Source organism: Oncorhynchus clarkii, chromosome 15 (genome assembly GCF_045791955.1).
Source record: "Oncorhynchus clarkii lewisi isolate Uvic-CL-2024 chromosome 15, UVic_Ocla_1.0, whole genome shotgun sequence".
Lineage (NCBI taxonomy): Eukaryota > Metazoa > Chordata > Actinopteri > Salmoniformes > Salmonidae > Oncorhynchus > Oncorhynchus clarkii.
The window spans coordinates 37,137,438-37,164,182 of record NC_092161.1 but is presented as its reverse complement, the minus strand read 5'-3'; the positions used below and the strand labels follow the sequence as shown (position 1 = coordinate 37,164,182).

Below are 26,745 nucleotides of genomic sequence, written 5' to 3'. Positions count from 1 at the left end.
GGGACTAGGGAACCAGATTGATACTTTGTCTATCTTATGCTCTGAATGGGATAACCAGGGGTAATCTGGTAAAAGGTTGATCTCTGTGCAGAGGTTGATCTCTGTGCAGATCTGGTCATTGGAAACTAGAGTGTTGGTCAGGGCCTGATTAGTGCTAGTCTCCTAGTATAGTTTAGTGCAGTTAGTTTAAGATATCTCCAGATTAGGGCTAAAAATGTTTGTTAAAACATTATTCAACGGATTAAAATGTTACTTACTCAGAGGTTAAACCTGGACAATACAACAAGCACTGTGCAGGCAGAGGAGATGGTTGTTTTCCACAAATGCTAGAACTGAATAGACAAAAATAACCATTGTTATTAATAGAAAAGGCTTCTGATAGCGTCACCAATAACTTGGTTAAATATCAGACATGATTTATTGTGATACTTTCATTCAGTCCCCTCACTCTTCTCATGTCGCGAGTGTTACTTCATCCTAGTACATGGAAAAGAATGATCTGATTACAGCCAAACAGCATGCTTATCGCAAAAACCATTCCACTACCACTGCATTGGTTGACATGACTGACCAGTGGCTCAATGCTATGGATAATGGCACGTTTGTGGGTGTACTATGTTTATATTTCGGTGCAGCATTTGATTTAGTGGATCATTAAATGATTTTCACAAAATTAATGCAGTATGGTTTTAAGGAGGTAGCATTGAATAGGGTACAGTCAAATCTAACTGACAGGAAACAGTCCACCTATATCAATGGTTCATTTTCTTCCCCTCATATGTTAAACTGTGGAATACCACAGGGAAGCTGCCTTGGGCCACTTCTTTATTTAATATATACCAACGACCTTCCCTATGCCTTAGTTGAAACTCAAGCTACTATATTTGCAGATGATACTACAATTTATGCAGCAAGACAATCGGTTCAACAGGTACAGCAGGCTTTACAAGGAGATTTGGAGAATATCAGGAAGTGGGTTTGCCAAAACAAAATTGTTTTAAACACCAAGAAAACCAAAGTTATGTTGGTCTGTTCAACTAGGAAAAGGCCAAAACAGCATGGGATACAATTAAGTATGGGAGGAGTACAAATTGAAGAAGTGGCAGAAGCCAAACTATTGGGAGTGCAGCTAGACAACTGCTTATCATGGTTGTCTCAAATAACTAATCTATGTAAAACAAACTATTAAAACAGCATGCATAATCAGAAGGATAGCTAAATATTTACCAGGAAAAATTCTCCAGCAAATAACACAAGCTTTAATTGAGAGTCAGGTGAACTACTGTTCGGTGGTCTGGGGAAATGCATCATCAAGTGAAGGTATGAGGCTGCAGAATGCACAGAATAAAGCAGCAAGGATTGTTTTAAGGTGGAGATATGGTTCTTCTGTTGCAGTCATGCACAGTGTTCTTGGTTGGTCATCAATCAACAAGATAATTGAAAAAAACATGCTTATTTTATTTCATAATATACAGTACATAATTTAAAACGGCCAAGTTCTATTCACAACGGTATTCAGTTGGTAAGAGACAGACATTCCGTAAATACTAGGAATAGATTGTCCACCATCTATGCGTTATCCAGAAAGAAAAGAGAAATAGGTAAAATAACATTTAGATTTAGAGCAATAAAGAAATTGAATAAATTAACTGAGCAAACTAGAAACCTTTCAAAATATACATTTAAACATGATTTTAAAACAATTTAAATATAATACATAGAAATGTTGTGGGACTAAAGTAGATGAATAATCAATATTTTTTAGATTGAGTATTTATTGGGTGATTATGTTAGTATATTATGTATGTTTGTAATAGTGTGTTATATGTGAAAATGTGTTTGTATTATAAATTCAATTTTAATGTTTAAGGACTCTTGGAAGATTAGTCCAAATAGTCACTAAAAGAGATCCAAATCAAATCAAATCAAATCCTAGGGCACGCCAAACACCCAAACCAAAGCAAGGGGCGATTAGGGACTGTGATACCTGCTCATGAATACATTTCAGATGGGATATGTCCCAAATGGCAGCTTAGGTAACACTTTATTTGAATAGTGCATCTTTAGATGCTCTAGAGACTATCAGTAACATTTCAACTATCTACTAACCTTAGCTCTAACCCTATCCTTAACCGTTATCCTAATCCTAAACTTAACCCTTAACCTAACCCTAACCGTAACCATAGTAAGCAGTTGCATCTAGATCTACAGATGGCAAATCCAGACTATCCAAATAAAGTGTGTGAAAACCTTGTGAAGACTTACAGAAAACGTTTGACCTCTGTCATTGCCAACAAAGGGTATATAACAAAGTATTGAGATAAACTTTTGTTATTGACCAAATACTTATTTTCCACCATAATTTGCAAATAAATTCATTAGAAATCCTACAATGTGATTTTCTGGATTTCTTTTCTTCTCATTTTGTCTGTCATAGTTGAAGTGTACCTATGATGAAAATTACAGGCCTCTCATCTTTTTAAGTGGAGAACTTGCACAATTGGTGGCTGACTAAATACTTTTTTGCCCCACTGTATAAAACATTATGTGGACACCCCTTATAATTAGTGGATTTGGCTATGTTAGAAGAATGGAGGCTGTTATAGCAACAAAGGGGGGACCAACTCCATATTAATGCCCATGATTTTGGAATGAGATGGTCGACGAGCAGGTGTCCATACACTGTTGGTCATGTAGTGTATGTGGGCACCTGCTTGTCGAATATCTCATTCCAACATCATGGGCATTAATATGAAGTTGGTCCCCCCTTTGCTGCAACAACAGCCTCCACACTTCTGGGAAGTCTTTCCACTAGATGTTGGAAAATTGCTGCGGGGATTTGCTTCCATTCATCCATTCAGCCACAAGAGGTCAGGCACTGATGTTGGGCGATTAGGCCTGGTTCGCAATCAGCTTTACAAATCATCCCAAAGGTGTTCGGTGGGGTTGAGGTCATGACTCTGTGCAGCCAGTCAACTCCTTCCACATCGATCTCGATAAACCATTTCTGTATGGACCTGGCATTGAGCATGGGGCATTGTCATGCTGAAACACAAAAGGGCCTTCCTCAAGCTGTTGCCACAAAGTTGGAAGCACATAATCGTCTAGAATGTCATTGTATGCTGTAGCGTTAAGATTTCCCTTCACTGGAACTAAGCCCAAACCATGAAAAACAGCTCCAGACAATTATTCCTCCTCCACCAAATGTTGGTGATCTTAGGCTTGTGTGCTGCTGCTCGGGCATAGAAATCCATTTCATGAAGCTCCAGACAAACAGTTATTGTGCTGATGCAGTTTGGAACTCGATAGTGAGTATTGCAACCGAGGACAGATTATTTTTATGCGGCACGCGCTTCAGCACACAGCGGTCCTGTTCTGTGAGCTTGTGTGACCTACCATGTTGTTTCTCCAAGACATTTCCACTTCACAATAACAGCGCTTACAGTTTACCGGGGCAGGTCTAGCAGGGCAGAAATTTTACGAATTGACTTGTTGGAAAGGTGGCATCCAATGATGAAAGTCACTGAGCTCTTCAGTGAGGCCATTCTACTACCAATGTTTGTCTGTGGAGATTGCATGGAGGTGTGCTTGGTTTTATATACCCGTCAGCAACGTGTGTGGCTGAAATGCCTGAATCCATTCATTTGAAGTGGTGTCCACATACATTTGTATATATAGTGTATGTTTAACCAACCCCTTATCCCTTAGGAGGAAAACTCCATGGTTGAGTCTCCAACGGTAGAGCAGTATAGATAATAAGCTAATCCTGCAGTGCCAGACGTGTCCCCCTGCTTAAGCCAGTACATGTCCAGGCCCGTCTGAAGTTTGCTAGAGAGCATTTGGATGATCCAGAAGAAGACTGGGAGAATGTCATATGGTCAGATGAAACCAAAATATAACTTTTTGGTAAAAAGTCAACTCGTCGTGTTTGGAGTACAAAGAATGCTGAGTTGCATCCAAAGAACACCATACCTACTGTGAAGCATGGGGGTGGAAACTTCATGCTTTGGGGTTGTTTTTCTGCAAAGGGACCAGGACGACTGATCCGTGTAAAGGAAAGAATGAATGGGGCCATGTATCGTGAGATTTTGAGTGAAAACCTCCTTCCATCAGCAAAGGCATTGAAGATGAAACGTGGCTGGGTCTTTCAGCATGACAATGATCCCAAGCACACCGCCCGGGCAACGAAGGAGGGGCTTCGTAAGAAGCATTTCAAGGTCCTGGAGTGGCCTAGCCAGTCTCCAGTTCTCAACCCCATAGAAAATCTTTGGAGGGAGTTGAAAGTCCGTGTTGCCCAGCAACAGCTCCAAAACATCACTGCTCTAGATGAGATCTCCCTGGAGGAATGGGCCAAAATACCAGCAACAGTGTGTGAAAACCTTGTGAAGACTTACAGAAAACGTTTGACCTCTGTCATTGCCAACAAAGGGTATATAACAAAGTATTGAGATAAACTTTTGTTATTGACCAAATACTTATTTTCCACCATAATTTGCAAATAAATTCATTAAAAATCCTACAATGTGGTTTTCTGGATTTTTTTCCTCATTTTGTCTGTCATAGTTGAAGTGTACCTATGATGAAAATTACAGGCCTCTCTCATCTTTTTAAGTGGGAGAACTTGCACAATTGGTGGCTGACTAAATACTTTTTTGCCCCCCTGTATAGTGTACTTTTGGTCATGAACTGTACATTTTACAATTGTAAATGTAACCTTTATTTAACTAGGCAAGTCAGTTAAAAACGAATTCTTATTTACAATGACGGCCTACACCGGACGACGCTGGGACAATTGTGCGCCGCCCTATGGAACTCCCAATCACGGCCAGTTGTGATACAGCCTGGAATTGAACCAGGGTGTCTATAGTGATGCCTCAAGCACTGAGATGCAGTGCATTAGACCGCTGCGCCTTAGACTGCTGCGCCACTCGGGACATCAGCATGATCACAGTTTGCCAGTGAACTGAATCAGTCCAATTTGCATGTCAGGTAGCCTACGGAGTCAAAGATTGTGTCCCAAATGGTACCATATTCCCTTTATAGTGCATTACTTTTGACCAGAGCCTTATGGGCCCTCACAAAAAGTAGTGCACTATATAAGGAATAGGTTTCCATTTGGGGTTTACTCGAAGGTTCCACAGCAAATAAGCAATGAACTGAGAGTAGTGGGAGAGAGGAGAGTTGAACAAATAGCCCACCACACACAATGGATAGGAAGTCAGCTGAATGTGATTTTAAGGGGTGAGGGTAGGGATTAGGTGAGTGTGAGATGCACTAGCTGGCTGTGTGTGGCTGTGTGTGTGTGTGTGTGTGTGTGTGTGTGTGTGTGTGTGTGTGTGTGTGTGTGTGTGTGTGTGTGTGTGTGTGTGTGTGTGTGTGTTGAAGGAGGGATTCTCCCCCAGGACTGGAGGCAATCCTAATCCACGTCATTAACCACACACACTAGAGCGATCATTAGATAGACACACACAGCTCGTTTGTATATGCCTATTTGCATAGCATACACACTCTGATGAACAAACAGGCATTCATTAATTCTAACACACAAATATATCAATGCTTGCATCATGTATAAATAACAAATAAAACAGCCTATTTTTTATTATAATGCACTGACTATACCAAACACTAGGAACACCTTCCTAATATTAATTCCCCTTTTGCCCTCAGAACAGCATCAGTTAATTGGAGCATGGACTCTACAAGGTGTCGAAAGAGTTCCACAGGGATGCTCTGGCTCATGTAGACTCCAATGCTTCGCACAGTTGTGTTAAGTTGGTTGGATGTCCTTTAGCTGGTGGACCATTCTTCATACACACGGCAAACTGTTAAACGTGAGAAACCCAGCAGCATTGCAGTTCTTGACACAAACCAGTGCACTTGACACCAACTACCATACCCCGTTCAAAGGCACTTAAATATTTTGACTTTCCCATTCACCCTCTGAATGGCATACATACACAATCCATGTCTCAATTGTCTCAAGGCTTTAAAAATCCTTCTTTAACCTTTCTCCTCTCCTTCATCTACACTGATTGCAGTGGATTTAACAAGTGACATCAATAAGGGATCATAGCTTTCACCTGGATTCACCTGGTCAGTCTATGCAATGGAAAGAGCAGGTGTTCTTATGTTTTGTATACTCAGTGTATATTCATAGCTGCCAGTAACTATCTGTAAAGATGCATAAGAAATAGAGGAAATAGAATGGAATGTTGCGAAGGAATAGAATAGAATGTTGAGTAAAGCCAGAAAGGTTTAGTGACACAGCAATAGGCTCTATATGGGACACACACTTCTCAGATCCTGTGCCAAACTGTGTGGGTGTAACACACACACACACAAAACCTTTGTGTTACAATCTATAAATATTGTTTCTGTGTAAATCTTTAAGCGGTTTCGCATAATTCATACTTTTGACATAAGCTGCCTATTTATTTATGCTGTCTTTTCCATATTGGCAAAAAACAGCAATAACAAACTGCTTCGTAGATATAACAGTCTAATTGAATAGTAACTCAGATTTTTTTATCATCCATTTAGCTCTCTGATGGTTAGAAGACGTTGGACCGATACAACCAAGCAGAACAATGCAACCTTTGTAACCTAAATTATCAATGTGTATCCATGGACTACAGACCAGGTGGTCCATGTTGACACGTGGCTGCCTATCTAGCCACACACCATGCCCCAGATCTGTGTGTGCTAATGGCTCTCTCTTCCCTGCATCATGACACATACCATGGTCCACCACTTTCTAAATGACACCCTATTTCCTATTTAGTGCCGATACCATAGGTCAAAAGTAGTGCGAATAGGCTGTCTTTTGGGACACATGTTATATCAGGTGTCCAGAGTTTAGGTTGAGCCCAAGTAGTCTGATGTATGCACAGTATATACAGTAACATACAGTGGGATTAGTTACAGTGCCTTCATAAAGTATTCACACCCCTTGACTTTTTCCACATTTTGTTGTGTTTCAGCCTGATTTTAAATGTATTCCATTTAGATTATGGGTCACTGGCCTACATGCAATAACCCATAATGTCAAAGTGGAATTATGTATTTAGAAATGTTTACAAATTTTAAAAAATGTTAAAGCTAAAATGTCTTGAGTCAATAAGTATTCAACCCTTTAGTTAAGGCAAGCCTAAAAAATTCAGAAGTAGAAATATGCTTAACAAGTCACAATAAGTTGCATGGACTCACTCAGTGTGCAATAATAGTGTCTAACATGATTTCTGAATGACTGCCTCATCTCTGTACCCCACACATACAATTATCTGTAAGGCCCCTTAGTCGAGCAGTGAATTTCAAGCACAGATTAAACCACAAAGACAGTGAAGATTTTCCAATGCTTCGGAAAGAAGGGCACCTATTGGTAGATGGGTAAAAAAACAACAACATTGAATATCCCTTTGAGCATGGTGAAGTTATTAATTACACTTTGTATGGTGTATCAATATACCCAGTCACTACAAAGATATAGGCGTCCTTCCTAACTCAGTTGCCAGAGAGGAAGGAAACCTTAGTGATTTCACCACGAAGCCAATGGTGACTTTCAAACAATTACAGAGTTTACTGGCTGTGATGGATCAACAACACTGCAGTTACTCCACAATACTAACCTAAATGACAGTGTGGAAAGAAGGAAGCCTCTACAGAATACAAATACTCCAAAATGTGCATCCTGTTTGCAACAAGGCACTTAAGTAAAACTGCCCCAAAAATTGTCAAAGAAATGTACTTTATGTCCTGAATACAAAGCGTTATGTTTGGGGAAATTCCATCACTGAGTACCACTCTTCATATTTTCAAGAATGGTCGTGGCGGCAAGAGTGTTGACAGAAGTTTTGGGGCCCATGAAAAAAACCTGCCGGGCCCCTAACATAGAAATCAGAATGTTTCAGATTAAAATAACGTACTGAACAGTAAGTTTAATTAAATGTACTAACTATAAGCTTCTGCTGCTCTCTACTACAATTGTGCAGATTCTAGTTTCAACCCTCATCATTTTCCTATATTAACAGTATTGCAAATATTCACAAAAGCTGTCTGTGTCATGAGATTTTTATGATGCTTTATTGTAAATAACTACACAATTGGTGACTTATTTTTAATATATGGTATTGTAGTCAGTTTTAATGAAGAAATTACCAATGATCCATGTTTCAGATGAAATAATTGATTACCAACTCTTATGAACAAGGCTAAACCTCTTCTGCCCTATGCATAATTCCTAAATATATGCCTAAATAACATCCCCAAAATAATACAAAATCCAGAACTATGTGGACTGCAGGCATAAATGTGGTACCTGCAGAGAACAAGCATCTGTGAAACTGCAACTGTGGTGTCAAGACCTTATGTGAGCATTCCTGAGTAAGTTCAACAGGAGATAAACAGTGTCACATCCGCAATCCTTTCTAGAAGTGCCTTGTTTTTATACATTCCTGACTGGATTTGTTTCTGCAGCTGACTGTCTATACTGTAGCTGTTGTTACGCTATGCTGCAGATTTTTTTCCATTTCCAGTAACAGTTCATGTGAGACACACCATCCTCATGCTCTGGTAGTGTGTCATACATTCTCTGCCATTTCACTGATGATATCTTATAGCCATTCTTACTATTCAGAGAACTGGGTGATGGTTTACTTAGCTCATGAGAAAAAATAACACATGGAATGCAATATAATGCCTTTACACTCTTACTATAAATAAGCCAGTCTCTCCGCACCTTTTCTCTTCCGTTTGCTGACTTACTGTACTGTAAATAGTTGGGGAATAGCTTGCCTTCTGAGTCTGGGGGCATGACCTTTTTTTACAGTTCTCCTCACCACACCTGTTGGCTAGTCTGCAAACAATAGCTTCTCTTTCATGGTCTTGTACTTTCTCTGGCCACAGTGCTGGATCATCTAAAACCTCATCTTCCTCACTTTGAATCTGCCCATACTCTTCATTTCCCTTATTACTTGCTTGTTCAATCTCTTCTGTCACTCCTTCACTGGCACTACTGCTATTCTTTAATTCCTCTTCCTCCTCCCTGCTCTCCTCTGCATCAGAGTCTGTCTGACAGCTTTTTGCTGAGGTTCTGCCTACCTGGGTCACTCTAGGCACTAGGAAGTGGGTAAACAAAGGGCATGTTTGGGTTAATGTTCTCTCCTACAAAGGTTACCATACTAAAAATCTACTACTGAAAGAAAAAAAGTTTTAATAGTATACATATCAAATAGGATACGTATTTAAGTGTGTCCAAGTCATCATGTGCCTAACTTTACAAGTTAAAAATGGTCTAGTTATGCTGCTGCTACAAAACAACTGCCTCACCTCCAAGATCCACTGTTTCAACTTCATGTAGTAGACACACGTTGGGGTGATTGGATAGAGAAGCCTGATCTGATTATGGTTATACGTTTTAATTTTCATCACAGATTTTTAAAACACCTTTAAAATTATAAACAAATAATTCTCTAAACATTTAGGGGGCCCTACCAGGCTAGGGCTCCATGAATCATTCATGTTTTCCCCACCTTAATGATGACCTTGGGTGGCTGCATCATGTTATAAGTATGCTTGTCATCGGTAAGGACTAGGGATTTTTTTTTGGGGGGGGGGGGGGGGAATAGAGCTAAGCACAGGCAAAATCTAAGAGAAAACCTGGTTCAGACCTCCTTCCAACAGACACTGGGAGACAAATTCACCTTTCAGTAGGACAATTACTTAAAACACAGGACCAAATATACACTGGAGTTGCTTACCAAGATGACATTGAATGTTCTTTAGTGGCCTAGTTACAGTTTTGAGTTAAATTGGCTTGTAAATCTACAGCAAGACTAGAAAATGGCTGTGTAGCAATGATCAACAACTAATTTGACAGAGCTTGAATAATTTTTTAAAAAGAATAATGTGCAAATATTGTACAATCCAGGTGTGCAAAGCTCTCAGAGACTTACCCAGAAAGACTCACAGCTGTAATCACTGCCAAATGTGATTCTAACATGTATTGAGATATTTCTCTATTTCATGAAAAACAAAATGCAAACAAATTCTAAAAACATGTTTTCAATTTGTCATTATGGGGGTATTGCATGTAGATGGGTGAGAAAAAAAAGCTATTTAATACATTTTGAATTCAGTCAAAAAACAACAAAATGTGGAATAAGTCAAGGGGTATGAATACTTTCTGAAGACACTGTATATTCTTGTTACAGTATGTAAGGACTCTTGAACAGGAGGACAAAAGGTGATGCAAAGCACTTATACAATATTTGTCTACGTAGGCAAATAAATAGAAAATACCAGCAAAGACAGCAGATAAACCATTGCAATCACGGTAATTATTATGTTCAAACTGCATTCTGTATTTCAAGATGAAGTACCATCGATTGACCATTGACGGGAAGAATGTATGTCCTTGTAGAAAATTGCTTTTCAAAATGTTCCAGCTTTTAAAATGTTATCCAATTGATGAGGAAGGAAGGTGGATTTACCAGAAATTACATTTTACTGTCAGTCTCAGAAAAAGTAGATGCCATCTCTAGTAAAAAAGTAGATGCCATCTCTAGTAGACTAGTGGAGCTGGTATCTAGCTGAGATGCTAGATAATGGCCACATGCAGGTAGCATTTTATGAACAGGGAGACAAACAACTTCAAAAACCACTGTTGGGAGGAAGTAGCCTACCTGGCATATATAGAGATGTTTTTGGCTTTAAACTGAACCGTAAAAAGCCCTCTTTGTTTGTCTGGATCAGAGCTTCAAATGCAGCAGAGAGAGAGAGAGAGAGCGCGGGAGAGAGGACATACCATCCCCCTTAAAGCCACTGAAGCCTGTTCTGAGAGGGGCCCTCTTTGGTGGGTGGTAGAGGGAAGGGAGGGATGTAGCTAGGGAGGAGAGGCAGGTGCTGAGGAACAGTGACTCTGTTGTGGGTCCTCTCAGTCTCTCTACTCTCATCCCTCTCTCCATCTCTCACTCCCACCATCACCAGGAAACAGGTGGGTGTGAATCCCTGCCTCCCTGTCTGTCAACTCTCTGCCTCTATCCCTCCATCTCTTCATTCCCACCCTCTCTCTCTCTTTCTCTCTCTCTCTCCCCCCTCTCTCTCTCTCTCTCCCTCCCTCTCCCCCCCCTCTCTCGCTAGCACATGGCGATAATGCTGAATTTATTCATTCATGCTGCTCTGCTGAGGTCACCACAGCACAGAGGCAGAGTACAATCCACCAATAATAACATGAACACATTTCTAATTTAAGGCGTAATGTTATCATTTCAGTGTGTCAATGTGAAGTAGGCCTAGGTTGCGTCCTAAATGGCACCCCATTCCCTATATAGTGCATGATATAAGGAAAAGGGTGCCATTTGGGATGCCACCGTAATCTTTGATCCCCACCCTCACATTGCCTTTGACTTTTGGATGGATCAATCATAGATAGACACAAGGCTGAGCTGTCTATTGACACAGATAATGTGACAATTGGCTGCTCTCATTACATAATGTGTTGAGCTATGTTCATACTGTTGGTAAAACAATCATACGTCCCAAATAGCACCTTATTCCCAATGTAGTGCACTACTTTTGACCAGGGCCCATATGGATCTGGCCAAAAGTAGTGCATGGGCCCTGGTCAAAAGTAGTGCACTACATTGGGAATAAGGGGCTATTTGGGATGCAGACCATGTCTTCATAATTGGTGGAACAGGTGTCGCTGTATACAATCCTAAGCGTCCATTCTCCGACGGACTCAAATGCAATGTATTTTTAATTTGTCTTTTATTGTTGACACACTGACACTCTGAAGCCTTGCTGCTTAGCAACAGAAGCCTGCCGGCTGCTGTTTTTCAAACTTTTGTCAGGGAAAGACAATCCTCTTCCTGTCCCCTGGGATAGATGGAAAGGTCACATCACTCATCCACTAGTCTATCCACAGAAGATGTACTCAAATACCTGTCTGTCACTACAGAGGAAGGAGGAGTGTTTGCCATTGCCTGTCTGTCTGTTGGCACAAAACATCAATTTTGGGACAATGGGAAAAGCATCCATACATCCATGTAACCTGGCACTGATATCCACACTGAATATCGCTCTGTTTCACTATTGTTTGTGTGCGTCCCAAATGTCACTCTATTCTGCCATTTGGGACACATGTTTTACTTTGTAGAGTGTCCCAGTGTCTATTGGATTTCCGATCTAGAGTTCTCCTCTGAACTAGTTTTTAAACGATCCTCTGCCAAAGGAAAATAACATGACAATAAATATACTTTATTAATCCCAGAAGGGAAATTGGTAACATTTTACTTAAAACTTTGTTTGGCTACAACAGAAAAGTATTAAATAAATATAATAAATCCTAACATCTTTTTGAAAAGGCATCTAATTTGACATTTCAGGGACGAGAGTTTCAGTCCTCCATCGTCACCTTATTGTGATTCCTCTCACCCAACACACAGCTCATACATTCATGCATTCTCCCAGACGAAGCAATCAGGACCAGGATGGTTTTCCGTCCCTTTGACTTTCGTAAATGTAATGGTTTATCAATAAAGCAGCTCATTTAAAGCAGGCCGAACACACACTGCAGAAGCCCAGTGTGAATGTGAAAGCCCCCCCCCCCAAATGGCACCCTATTCCCTACATAGGCCCTATGGGTCCTGGTCAAAAGTAGAGCACTATATAGGGAATAGGGTGACATTTGGAACACAGGCCATGTCTAAGTCTGAATTAGCATGCTATTCACTGCTAGTCATTCTGAACAGCCCTTTTCCATTAAAGGCATTATTGATGGAGTAGTGCACATAAAATGTTATAATAATTCTAGGGCTTTTGTGCCAAGTGATAAGCGGCGTGATAGATAAAATGATGAAATGGGTGTGCCTCCCAATTAGCTCCCTATTCCCTTTAGAGTGCACTTACTTTTGACATAGGCTCTTGTCAAATGTAGTGCACTATATAGAGAATATGGGTGCCATTTGAGATGCAACAGGGGAGTTGGCCTGAGGGGGATGTGTTGTGAGAGGCTGTACAGTACAATACTGGAGGCTGTTATTCAATCACACAACTAACCGACCATCCGCCTCTCTCCCAGTCAGTAAGTACCTCTTCTGAAGTGACAGGACAGCATCACCCCTCTCTGCTTCACGGGAGAGCTGTCTGACTGCCTAAATGACTGACACACACACACTGATTACAAAGCTACTTATTGTACCATAAACTCTATCTGTACATTCAGTACCAGTCCCACTCATATAACTCTCTGCTGCTCTATACATAGTACTGTATCAAAACCTCCTTACTCATTTCTAAGAAAACTGAATCAGAAAAGTATGGATCTTGAAGATGAGGGTAACACGTTGCTGTGGCAACTGCACTCACATAGAGTTGAAACTGAATGACACAGGAATTAAATTGCTATCCCTAACTATTGCTTGCAAGAATAATCAAGCATGTGCAATCTTCCTCACTAGTACAAAATGATTGGAAAATTGCTAATCTAATCATCCAGAAAGTATCAAGATGGAGGAACAATTTATTATTGCCTATTATACATGTGCCTCTGATTGTTCTTCCGAGGCCCCTACATACCACCTAACTTACCTCTATCTATATCTCTGTCCCCCTCTCTCTGTCTCTCACAAACGCGCACTCGCGCACACACACACATCACACACACCTTACCTCATCCAGGACCTCTACACCAACCGGTGTCAGAGGAAGGCCTTAAAAATTGTCAAAGACCCCAGACACCCTAGTCATAGACTGTTCACTCTACTACCGCATGGCAAGCGGTACCGGAGTGCCAAGTCTAGGACAAAAAGGCTTCTCAACAGTTTTTACCCCCAAGCCATCAGACTCCTGAACAGGTAATCAAATGGCTACCCAGACTATTTACATTGTGTCCCCCCCCCCAACCCCTCTTTTACACTGCTGCTACTCTCTGTTGATCAAATATGCATAGTCACTTTAACCATACATTCATGTACATACTACCTCAATTGTCCTGACCAACCAGTGCTCCCGCACATTGGCTAACCGGGCTATCTGCATTGTGTCCCGCCACCCACCAACCCCTCTTTTACGCTACTGCTACTCTCTGTTGATCATATATGCATAGTCACTTTAACCATATCTACATGTACATACCACCTCAATCAGCCCGGCTAACCGGTGTCTGCATGTAGCCTCACTACTTTTATAGCCTCGTTACTGTTATTTTTCACTGTCTTTTTACTGTTGTTTTTATTTCTTTACTTATCTATTGTTCACCTAATACCTTTTTTATACTGTTGGTTAGAGCCTGTAAGTAAGCATTTCACTGTAAGGTCTACTACACCTGTTGTATTCGGTGCACGTGACAAATAAACTTTGATTTGAGCATTCTGTCCTATGGTTTGTGTCCCCAGGGCAGCCCAGACTGACTAATTGCCTGTGTCACTGCAGCCCATCTTCATCAGGTTCACATGACACTGAGAAAACTCAGTGGCTCACAAACACACGTGTGCAGAAATACCCAGTTTAGATTCGAAAACATTTTCAGCTTGCAGATAAAACATCTATACACATACGGAAACACAAACATAGACATCAATTACTGATTGAGCTCTCTTGCTGGAATAAACAGTACTAGAAAAATATCCAACAGTGAACACTCTTTGACCGGCCAATAAAAACCCAGTGTTCCTGTTAAAAACCCAATGTTACTGATAACTCTGTAAAAGGCTGACATAAGTGTTTTCTCCTCTTGAGCAGAGTAATACTCATGGTACCAAGCAAAGAGAATGGCCTCTCTCTATATTGAGTGCAATTTTCTCTCAAGGATGGCACAAGCACAATAGCACCGGCTGGCTGCTACATCTAGCCTGGATGGCCCCAAACTCCTCACATGGAGGAGAATCAAGTTTGTTTCAGCCTAGCAAAGGTGAGTGGGTGTTGCAGAGTAGACATCCAGTGATAAGGAACATTTTAATACAGATTGATCTCACACCACAACTGTGTCCATGGTGACAACAGGGGAGAGTAGTTCTGGCTCTGAATTATTCTGTAGCTACGTAACAAGTGGCACCCGTTTCCCTATAGAGTGCACTCCTTTTGACCAGAGCCCTATGGACCCCAGTTAAAAGTAGTGCACTACAAAGGGAAAAGAGTGCCATTTGTGACATAACCACAGAATCATTCAGGGCCCAAAACTACTCACCGCTCATACCGTTGGAACGCAGATTCTGTTTACCACGGCATCATGTTGACAGCTTCAAACAATGTATAATGCATGTCAAGGTGAAGACAGAACCAGCTTGAAATCAGACCGGAGTCTGACTACATCACCTCACTAGAATGAAATAGGATTTTATCCCAAATGGCACCCTATTCCTTTTATAGTGCATTACTTTTGACCAGGGTCCAAGAGGGTTTTATGTTCCTCCATCTCTCTCAGCATCTACCCTACTGAGACAGGAATCATAATTAATCCTTGAGTAACACGATCATGTTATACAGGAAAGGCTATCTCTCTCCAGATGTAAAATTATTTCTGAGTTAAAGAGGGACCACAGATGTTTCCATTGCATTGACAGGGAAGTCATATCATAGAGAGCACCAATCAATAACGTCCTGACTCCTTTTCAGACTACTCTCCACCTATTGGCCAGGGTGAGGGGGGGCAGAGAGAGAGAGGGGGCCGAGAGTGGGACAGCGAGGGGGTAGAGAGAAAGAGGAAAAGAGGGGGAGAAAAAGAGAGAGGGGTTAAACCTGCTTGGCCATCAGCCCTTCCAACCCCCTCCCTGATGAAGACATCTGATCCAGTGGTGGTAAACAGCTGGATCTTGTGTTGCCATTAGGGTTATTTTGGGCAGCGCTTTATATTTTTTCCTATACCCTGAATGCTAAACCCATGCCAAGGAGAGTTTTATATTTAAGCTGTTTGCGTCGATGTGCAACATGGATGTATGTTGACAGCACAGCATTGTCATGGTGAATCTTCCATGGGAGCAGTGTGTGTGTGTGTTGCTGGTAGGGTAGGTCACGTGTGGCTCAGTTGGTAGTGCATGGGGCTTGCAACATCAGAGTTGAGGGGTTCCATTCCCATGGGGGACCAGTATGACAATGTAAGCACTCTAGTGTAAGTTGTTCTAAGAGCTAAATGTTTGTGTGTGTGCTGTTTTTTTTTCTTCACACATGAGCGTAGAGCAGCCGAGCGCCCTGCATTGTGTTGGAGGTATGCCAAATCGCACCCAAAACAGTGCACTATATAGGGGGTTACAAGTTACCATTTGGGACACTACGCAGTAAGTTCATCATTGATTCCACACAAGCGGAGCGGACCCCCTCAGCCCAGCCAAGGTAATTCAGTCTCTCTTTAACCACCAGTCAAGCTTTCTCATTACAATGTTCTTAGTGCACGTCCCAAATGGCACCCTATTCCCTACATAGTGCACTACTTTTGAACAGGCCTTGAGAGCAACTAATTGTCAGTATGAACTGGAGCGACATGACACAACTTCCGAAAAATGCTGAGCAGACAAAACGCAAACTGCAGAGGACATTTTACTTAATCAAAGGAGTCCCAGTCTGCCGTGAAGCATTTATTCATGTATACGGACGGGTAAGTCTAACGTTAGCTTCATGTACATATATTATTCATATCTCATTTTGTTAGAAAGTTGTTTGCATTGCTAGTTAATGCCTACTGTTAGCTAGTTAGCCACTTAACTAGCTAGCTAATGTTAAATTGCTTGGTATCCAATCCAGCTAATGTTATAAATCGTATCTCATTTAGTCAGAAATCCATTTGTATTGCTAGTTAAAGGCCAGCTAGCCAACCTTAAACCTTGAAGACTTCTACTTACACCATACTACCTTAACCATTCAGTTTAGCTCATGGCCTCATGTGAATACTTAGAGATGGGTGGGGGTAAGGCTTAAGAGGGTGCGAACAATGCTTAATGGGTGTACTACAAAAAGAGCTAGAGAGCAAGTGTGGAATAACAAGTTGTCCTATTCAAATAAACAGAACTTTCACAAGTTTCCCCCAACTTCAGTGTATGATATACCATTTGAAGCTCTGAGTCCGTCATTTTATAAAATGTACAAAAAAAGCCCATTTATAAATGGTACAAGACTCAATTGGGAAAAATAGTCACAAATGACATGTTAACAAAGACTTAGAAGTGAAGACATAATTGAGGCGCCAGCGGTGGAGGGTTTTCTCCTTAAAAAGCAAATACTAAAAGTAAAGATGCATTTATAGAAAATGAAGTGAAAGTCACCCAGTAAAATACTACTTAAGTAAAAGTTCTAAAGTATCAAAAATGTATATAATTGCTAAAAAAGTATCAAAAGTAAAAGTATAAATCTTGGCCTCCCGGGTGGCGCAGTGGTCTACGGCTGTGCCACCAGAGACTCTGGGTTTGCGCCCAGGCTCTGTCGCAGCCAGCTGTGACCGGGATGTCCATGGGGCGACGCACAATTGGCCGAGCGTCGTCTGGGTTAGGCCGGTAGGGATATCCTTGTCTCAAAGTGCACTAGCGACTCCTGTGGCGGGCCGGGCACAGTGCGTGCTAACCAGGTCACCAAGTGCACGGTGTTTCCTCCGACACATTGGTGCGGCTGGCTTCCAGGTTGGATGCACATGAGCCGCACTGTGTTAAGAAGCAGTGTGGCTTGGTTGGGTAGTGTTTCGGTGGACATATGGCTTTCGACCTGCGTCTCTCCCGAGCCTGTACGGGAGTTGTAGTGATGAGACAAGATAGTAACTACTAACAATTGGATACCACAAAATTGGGGAGAAAAGGGGGTAAAACTAAAAAAATAATTTCTAATTTTTATTAATCTGTCTTTTTTTTTTTTTTTTTTTACAGATGGGCACACTCGAAAATGCAATAATTATAATTATTATTATTATAATAATAATTTACAAACAAAGCAACCCAAAGGTTTCGATGGGGTTGGGGTCAGGGCTCTGAGCAGGCCAGTCAAGTTCTTCCACACAGATCGATAGAACCCATTTATGTATGTGTGCACAGGGGCATTGTCATGCTAAAACAGGAAAGGGTTTTCCCCAAACGGTTGCCACAAAGTTGGAAGCACAGAATTGTCTAGAATGTCATTGTATGCTCTAGCCCAAACCATGAACAGCCCCAGACAATTATTCCTCATCCACCAAACTTTAGTTGGCACTACGCTTTCGGGCAGGTAGTGTTCTCCTGGCATTCGCCAAACCCAGATTCATCCTTTGGTGAAGCTGATTCATCACTCCAGAAAACGCTTTTCCACTGCTCCAGAGTCCAATGGCGGCGAACTTTACACCACTCCAGCCGATGCTTAGCATCGTGCATCGTGTTCTTAGGCTGCTCGGCCATGGAAACCCAGCTCATGACAGTTATTGTGATGAAGTTGCTTCCAGGGGAGTTCGGAACTTGGTTGTGAGTATTGCAGAGGACAGATGATTTTTACGCGCTAGAGCACTCGGCGGTCCCATTCTGTGAGCTTGTGTGGCCAACAATTTTGTGGCTGAGCCGTTGTTGCTCCTAGACGTTTCTACTTCACAATAACAGCACATACAGTCGACAGGGGCAGCTCTAGCAGGGCAGAAATTTGACAAACTGACTTGTCGGAAAAGTGGCATCCTATGACGGTGTCACTTCAGTAAGGCCAATCTACTGCCAATGTTTGTCTATGGAGATGGCATGGGTGTGTTCGATTTCATACACCTGAGAGCACCTCCAAACCGCATGGCACCTCCAAACAATACCATTACTCCAATACCAATATACACACACACAACACTGTATCACATGAGTAGTTTCAAAATGACACTTTTTTTATTGATGTAGATTTTTAGCTTACACACCCACACACGACCATGACATTCAACCAACAAAAGACAGCGAGCCACATAATCCGCATAATGCCCTGGGCTTTATTGTCTGATTTTATCGTGAGAGTTCGGTCACTTTTTTTCACACAAAAATATATATTTTTTTCAGCCTCCAGGTGGGACAAGAAAACTTCCAAGGATAAATCCTGCCATTGGACTGGGTATTCAGATTGTGACGACACAGACAAGTACTACTGGCAGCACTGTCTTTGTGCCTTACTCTTCACAGAAGAGAACACATAGTTCCCCAAGGGAAGGCACCCGATACTTGTGGTTTTTGGCCTTGCATCCTTCTGGGGAGAAAAGAGAAACACACCCTTTCTCAATTAGCTAACCCTCTTCAAGATTTTTCTTGTCAGAAATTGGAATGATGATACACGTACAGCAATTTTAACTGTCATTCACCGCCCTTATAACCTATGCATGAACAATTAACAAAATAATGAAGTCTTTCAATACGAAGAAGCTTAATCATTTTTTACCACAAGAAAAATACAAAAATAACAATTCTGTTTACAAAAGAAATGAATTGTGAGAGGGGGGAGAGATACCATTGCATGAAAACTAGGGACAAATTATACAAAAGCAGCATTAAATATCAATCAAATCATTAGAAAAAGGAAAAAAAATAGTGCTTTGAATCAGAAGCAGCAGGAAGAGACTTCATCCCTAGTTTTGTTACTTGTATCGGGATAACAATGTAAATGGAAGATACCGGGAAGAGATATAACCACACAAAGTAAAGTGAACCAAAGCCGACCTTCTCCTCTGGCTCACCTCATCGCCAAAGAGTCTCTTTATGTCACTATTGAATTCCATATGATCCAAAGAAGTACAGGGACCCAAAAGGGGGAAAACCTGCTTTGTGTTCACAATATACAAAATACCCAGGACTCCGTAGCTACCTAACATTTACTACAGCACAGGAACCAATGAAGGTACAGTGTACAAATAAACAAAAGAAAAAAACTGTAAACACAGCACAATAAATAGATAACAGCAGGCTCTGCAACATGCAAGTGATGAAACGTCTTAATTTGAAACTTTCATCTATAGTTTATCGCTTTTTTCTTTTCATTCCCAAGTGCAAAACATCACAAATGAATAAGTTTCTGTATTCAAGTAACGTATATACAAGGGGGTATTACAAATATGTAGTTATAGTACAGATACTATTTTGCCATATTCATATTTTACAAGATGTCAATTTTTACTCATTAACGAATACAAAAACAAAACAAATATTAAAAAAGCATGAGATGAGAATTGCAACAATACATTCCCACAGTTGCCGTGGAAACGTGTCTGTCCGTACTACGTATGTAGTCCGTTTTGTGTGTGGAGTCCCACCTGCTGCCTTATTTGCATTCCCAATGCTACGGTGCACAGCACCTAAAGAGTGAACTCAGAGGGTAGCAGCAGACTCTAAGCAAAGAACTGGTTGTGCAGCAGAGGGCTGGGTAGTGTTGGGGCTGCCTGTCGTGGCAGCTAGCTGCACCACCACCACTCTGCTACGTCACCTCCATGGCCACTGTGTTGTCAGTTATACTGTTTAGAGCTGGCTTGTCTTGATTGTGATTATCTCTGGAGGAGGAATACAAACAGTGTCAAACTTTTGTTATAATACACAGCTCCCACTAGACACATAGCTTAGGCATGACATTAGGCAATCAAGACATGGCACCAGATTCAATATAAAAAGTACACTACTTTTGACCATTTCCCAAAGGGCTGTGGTGAAATGCAGTGCACTACAGAGAATAGGGTACCCTTTGCGAGACATACATAGTACATCAGTCAGAGAATGTCAACTCATCTCACCTGGATCCTATGTCCATGGTAGAAGCCCCGGTGACATTGTTGGGCATCTGACAGTTGGTGTTGGCAGCCATCTTTAAGGCAGAGGAGGGCACGGCTCCCAGGGCCCTGGGTATGTGGCGTGTGGTGGTGCCGCCCAGGATGGGGAGGGCAGGGGAGGAGGATGAGGGGGGAACGCTCAGACGGATGTTATTCGCAATCAGGACCTGAGTGGTGGTGGGGGAGGTGTTTGCAGCATTATTACCCAGGTGGGTGTGATGGGCATTGGGAGGGAATGTGAGAGAAGAGGCCGTGACGGGGGACGGAGAGGTAGAGGAGCGGTTGGACGAGGGCTGGAGGGAGGTGGGGGTTGATGGAGGAGGGGTGAGAGTCTGGTTGCTGTTAGGGTGGTGGGTGGTGCTGGCCAGGTGTAAGCTCTTGTACACTCCTGAGAGAGATTGGGAAAGATAAAATACATTTACAAGAGATACATTGAACACTTCCTAAATTGAACACTTGACTTGCAATGACTGATAAGTGGCCGACTAAGTCACTCTGGATAAGAGTGTCTGCTAAAATTACTAACATTTAACTCCCCAGTCTCATTTATTTCATTTGCTATGAAGTGAACGACAGATCAGCGGTGCTGCTCACCTGAGCCTGGGAGGACCCCGTTGACTCCACTTCCCAGAACCCCCTCCTCCTTGAAGGCCATCAGCTGGTCCGTGGTCACCAGGGCAGAGGCAGCAAACTGGGCGCTGGCCGAGTCTAATGTCTTAGAGATTATACACTGGAGGGAAGGGAGGACAAAGAGACCAAGTCAGACATTCTACACACCATTGAAGAAATAAAATGCTCAAAAGGAATGATATCAGTGTTTCCCCTAATATATTTTATGAAGGGGCTAGAGGGGGGCCTGCCATGCCTTTACAATGGTAGGGGAAACGCTGGGTGAAATACACATCGACAGGGCTATTTTGGAGCTTTGTGTGTGGTGTGTGTAAAGGAGTGGTGTCTGACCTGTGTGTTGGGTGGTGTTGCTGTGGATGTTGTAGTAGTAGAGGATGGGTCTGAGTTGGGCTGTGTCTGTTGCTGATGTTGAATCTGCTCCAGCTGCTGTTTCTGCATCAGGGCCAGCTGCTCCTGGTGCTGCTGGTACTGCTCTGCTGTGAACGCTACACAGATACAGGATAACAGTGTTATAAGACACAAGGGTTATACACACAGGAGAATGAAGAGTTGAGGTAATATGCAGATCCTATATCTCTCCACCAGTCATAGATAAAGCAAAGAAATACCTGCACAGTGCACACAGTAGGCTATATGCCACTCCCACATATACAAAACGTTTAGGCTTATCGCCTCCTTCAAGGCTGACTGACCTTGTAGCTTGTCATCTAGATCAACATTCAATATCTTCACCAAGCTGGTGTGAAGTACCAGTGGTCTGGCTTTGGCTCCAAGTGAGAGCAGGTCTGTGTGTGTCTTGCTGATTTCCACCTCTGGGCAGCCGAACGTTCTAGGCAGCTGAGCGTGTATACGGACCGGTAAAAAGTGTGTGACAATGAGTTTGTTTTGCGTCGCAATATATGCTAATATTCTGGCCAGAGTAAATAGCTGCATGTAACTCATCAGCTAAGAAGAACATGAAATCGCCCGACTGCCTGTTTATACAAACATGTCAATAATGTATTTTGTGTAAAACATGTAAATAGCTGCATTTAGCCTACTCCCCTCCTGAAGAACAAACATGAAATGGTGCTTATACTTACTGAGGCACGGAATGCAATAGTTCTAACAGTTTTGTGTAAAACATGAAGTTGGTAGGCTAACCCATGAACGAAGGCAATCAGAGGGGGGAGTGGCAGCGGAGCACTCCACACAGCTGGTACATAGGCAGCGGAGTGAGCACTCGGCTACGGAAAGAAAATGCTCAGAAATATCTATTTTTAGCCTGGGAAAATTGGGATACAGAAACTCTATCTAAAATATATTCTCAATAGACATCCTACACTTAACCAGCCGCTCTGCTTTGGGAGTAAATCTTTCCAGATTCCAGGTGGGGTTTGAGATGGGGCATGTAACCTCTAATCAGGTCACTATGTCAAAGCTTTGACTTGACGGAGTCCATACAAATACATCCTTCAGAACAATTGAGCCTGAAGATTGCTTTATCAGGAGAAAACCCAGGTTAGCTATGAACTACCTCCTATGGTTATCCTTTGATCTAAGCAAAACAGGTGTCAAAGCCACTGAATTGCCAGAACATACCCTAGTCGAACACAAATCCACCTAGTGACATCAAAAGCCGACAAGGTGAACATAAACACAGCAACGCTCACATGGCAAAAAATGCCTCCCCAAAATTGTAATGCAGTTTAATGCCTGGCCTAGCACAACACAAGGGGGTATGAAAAGAAAACACACATTTGAGCGTTCTGACATCAAACAGCATTCTAAAACGTACATTCCTGTGAGGTATATTCTGACCTTTAGACACTAACATGACTATCACGGTTAAACTCCAATCAAGCCAATATTCTAGCTTGAGACACTGCAGTATGCAGCAGACTCCCCCTCTACTGTATGGCCAATGACCCTGACACCCCAGCACTTCTTCTGAATCTATTTACACAACAACATTTATACAACACCTGAGCCAGGAGAACAGGAATTAATGTATTCTCAGGATGTATGTATTCTAATAAGGAAGCATTCATTGTATGAATTAGGGCTGTCCCCAACTTTAAAACACATCTGTTGACCAAGAGTAGTCTGTCCTTTCAACCAAATGATTGGTAGATATTTTTAAGCATGCATTTTTCATATATAGACACCATCTGTCAGCGTTTCCCCAAAGCTTGGTGATTAGTTGATTATTTGAATGAGCTGTGTAGTGCTAGGGTAAAAAAACAATTATTTCTGATGAAATAATTAAGACAAATGAGTTGAGGGAGCCAGAGATCAAGATAACCAGAAAAAATGACAAACTTAGCGACCCTCCTCCTCCCCTTTGCAGATCTGAATTACTGAGAAGCGCCACAGCTCATTAGTGATGGGGAGTTAAAACTACAATCAGACAACCCCAGTTGGGCACATTTATACATAGGCCTGGGCTACCTGGCCTAACTTCTAGCAGTGTTTTCCATTGGCATTTTCCACTTCATATGAACTTTTGATGACTTGGAGGCGCTATTTTCACGTCCGGTTGAAAAGTGTGCACAAAGTAAACTGCCTGCTACTCAGGCCCAGAAGCTAGGATATGCATATTATTAGTAGATTTGGATAAAAAAAAAACACTGAAGTTTCTAAACTGTTTGAATGATGTCTGTGAGTATAACAGAACTCATATGGCAGGCGAAAACCTGAGAAAAATCCAACCAGGAAGTGGAAAATCTGTGGTTTGCGGTTTTTCAAGTGATTGCCTATCCAATACACAGTGTACATTTGGTCCGATTGCACTTCCTAATGCTTCCACTAGATGTCAACAGTCTTCAGAACCTTGTTTGATGCTTCTACTGTGAAGGGGGAGCGAATAAGAGCTGTTTGAATCAGGGGTCTGGCAGAATGCTTTGAGGTTAGTCACGCTTTTTAACGTCCGTTCCTTTTAATTTCTAAAGACAAAGGAATTGTCCGGTTGGAATATTATTGAAGATTTATGATTAAAAACACCCTAAAGATTTATTCTATACATCGGTAGACATGTTTCTTTTGACTTTGTCGTCTGGACTTAGTGCTCGCGCCTTGTGCATTTGGATTACTGGACGAAACGCGAACAAAGAGGTATTTGGACATAAATGGACTTTATCGAACAAAACAAACATTTATTGTGGAACTGGGATTCCTGGGAGTGCATTCTGATGAAGATCAAAGGTAAGTGAATATTTACAATGTTATTTCTTACTTCTGTTGACTCCAACATGGCGGATATTTATTTGGCTGGATTGGGCTCTGAGCGCCGTACTCAGATTATGCTTTTTCCGTAAAGTTAAAAAAAAATCTGACACGGCGGTTGCATTAATAACCTGTTATGGCTGCGATCCCCGTACAGGGACCAACATCAGGGGAAATTTCAGAGTGACAACTAAAAATACAACTTCGTAACATTAAACATTCTTGAAAATGCAAGTGTCTTACACCCTTCAAAAGATTAGAATCTTGGTAATCAAACTACGTTTTCCAATTTGAAATAGCTATTACATAGAACAATTACCATGCTTTTGTTTGAGAAGAGCATTCAACAACAGAAACATTTTCCGCCATGACAGTTTTTACACATTCACATCTGAAGGTAAAATTATGACTTACATTCTGATATCTTGCTCTTATTTCTCTTCCTGAGGGTCCCAGTGATCAAATGAAGTGCCGTTTTCTTTGATAAAATAAATTTTTATAGCCTAAAATCGAAAATTTTTGTAAACCGTTTGTGCTGTGAATTCCATCTCTATCAATTTTTTACGGAGCATTCGGCGTGATTACCCACCGTAAACAATAGTTTATCTAGTCATGGTTGGTTTCAGTGCATTCCTCTGGATGTTTGCAACACAGCCAAACGTCATTGGTTTTTTTGCTGGGAGTATTGACCGAAGTGAACTGATTTGAAGACAACGAGCAAAGACTGACTACCTTACGCACCAATAATTTTAGCGAAGCTTCATTGATTGACTATATTTCTGCCCAATGACCACTGATCTTCTTGAAATCTAGCTGGGTAGATAGCTCATTGGCTGAGGTAAACGCCAGTATGTAATGGTTTTGGGTTGGACCACAATTCCTTGGTTGTAATCACACGCGCAGGGAACTCCATTCTCGCCTTGACGATCAGAGGAGTTGCTGTAAGGCTTTTTACGCGCAGCTGTATTTCGGAAAGTTGTAGTTTCAACGATTTCATTGAAGATGACGAATAAATCAGGTAAAGCGAAGTCAAAGTCTAAAGTGAAAAAGTGAAAGTGAGACAGATTTTTTTGTTTGAGGAATCTTGGAGTGTTATGATTCAAACGAACTGAGGAGCCGTTTCTGCAAGGACAGGACGTACTTCTGGACGGGTAAGTGCTAATGCCGTTTTATTATATATAAAAATATATATATATATTATATATAAAAATAAAAAAAATGCAATGAAATGTGTGGTTTGTGTGTGTGTGTGTGTGTGTGTGTGTGTATGTATGTATGTATGTATGTATGTATGTATGTATGTATGTATGTATGTATGTATGTATGTATGTATGTATGTATATATGTATATATATATATATATATATAGCATGGAGGTGACTTGACTTGGTGGTGACCTAATATAAATCGTTTGTGGAGCTTTCGCTGTAAAGCATTTTTGAAATCAGACACCGTGGCTGGATTACCGAGATTTTTTTCTTTAAAATGATGCCTAATACTTGTATGTTTGAGAAATTTGATTTATGAGATTTCTGTTGATTTGTATTTGGCGCCCTGCAATTTCATTCATTCCGCTAACGAAACCCCAGTCCTTGACAGGTTAAATAATTCTAACTTGTTAACAATTTCTGCTAGTTAGTTTTTGCTACCATGTGGGTTTTTAGCTTGCTTCAGCCTGCGAACTGAGTGTTAATTCACCCGTTTCCATACGTTTAATTTTAAAACATTTATCTTACAAAGAAGTTGTTTAATCTAACTGCTTAACTATTTATCTGTACATGGAATTGTAGGTGTTTTTTTAAACAATTCCCCCCCTAATCTTCACAGGAAAATGCCACGACATAAGTCCCTCCTCCTAATCAAGGTAAAAATTATGAATCAGACACCTTATCGATAGCAACAGCTCATGGTCCTCCTGGAATCAGAAGATTTTTTGACTCAATAGAGGAACGTAGTCAGAGAAATGCTGATGGATGTCTTGCTCGAGCTGTGTATGCAACAGGTTCACCTTTGATGCTCACAGGCAATGTGTATTGGAAGAGATATCACAATGTTCATCGTCCAACATACACATCTTCAACCAGACATACTCTATCGACTCATTTGCTGGATGCAGAGTTCAACAGAGTTCAAGTGAATGTCAAGCAAATCATAGAGAATGCAGACTGTATTGCAATCATCTCTGATGG

The 26,745-nt window shown here is 41.4% G+C and overlaps 1 protein-coding gene across 3 annotated transcripts in view; it reads right to left on the bottom strand.

The window, feature by feature from the left end:
• Positions 1-18,887: 18,887 nt before the first annotated feature.
• LOC139367236 (enhancer of polycomb homolog 1-like) overlaps positions 18,888-26,745 on the bottom strand; it is a 73,143-nt gene continuing 65,285 nt past the window's right edge. For all 3 annotated transcript variants that reach the window (XM_071105465.1, XM_071105466.1, XM_071105464.1), the window contains exons 11-14: positions 21,683-21,837; positions 21,317-21,452; positions 20,687-21,110; positions 18,888-20,449 (exon numbers count right to left, since the gene is read on the bottom strand). In XM_071105465.1, coding sequence (XP_070961566.1) covers positions 20,377-20,449; positions 20,687-21,110; positions 21,317-21,452; positions 21,683-21,837 — 788 coding nt within the window. In that variant the 3' untranslated portion in view covers positions 18,888-20,376. The remainder of the gene's footprint in view (positions 20,450-20,686; positions 21,111-21,316; positions 21,453-21,682; positions 21,838-26,745) is intronic.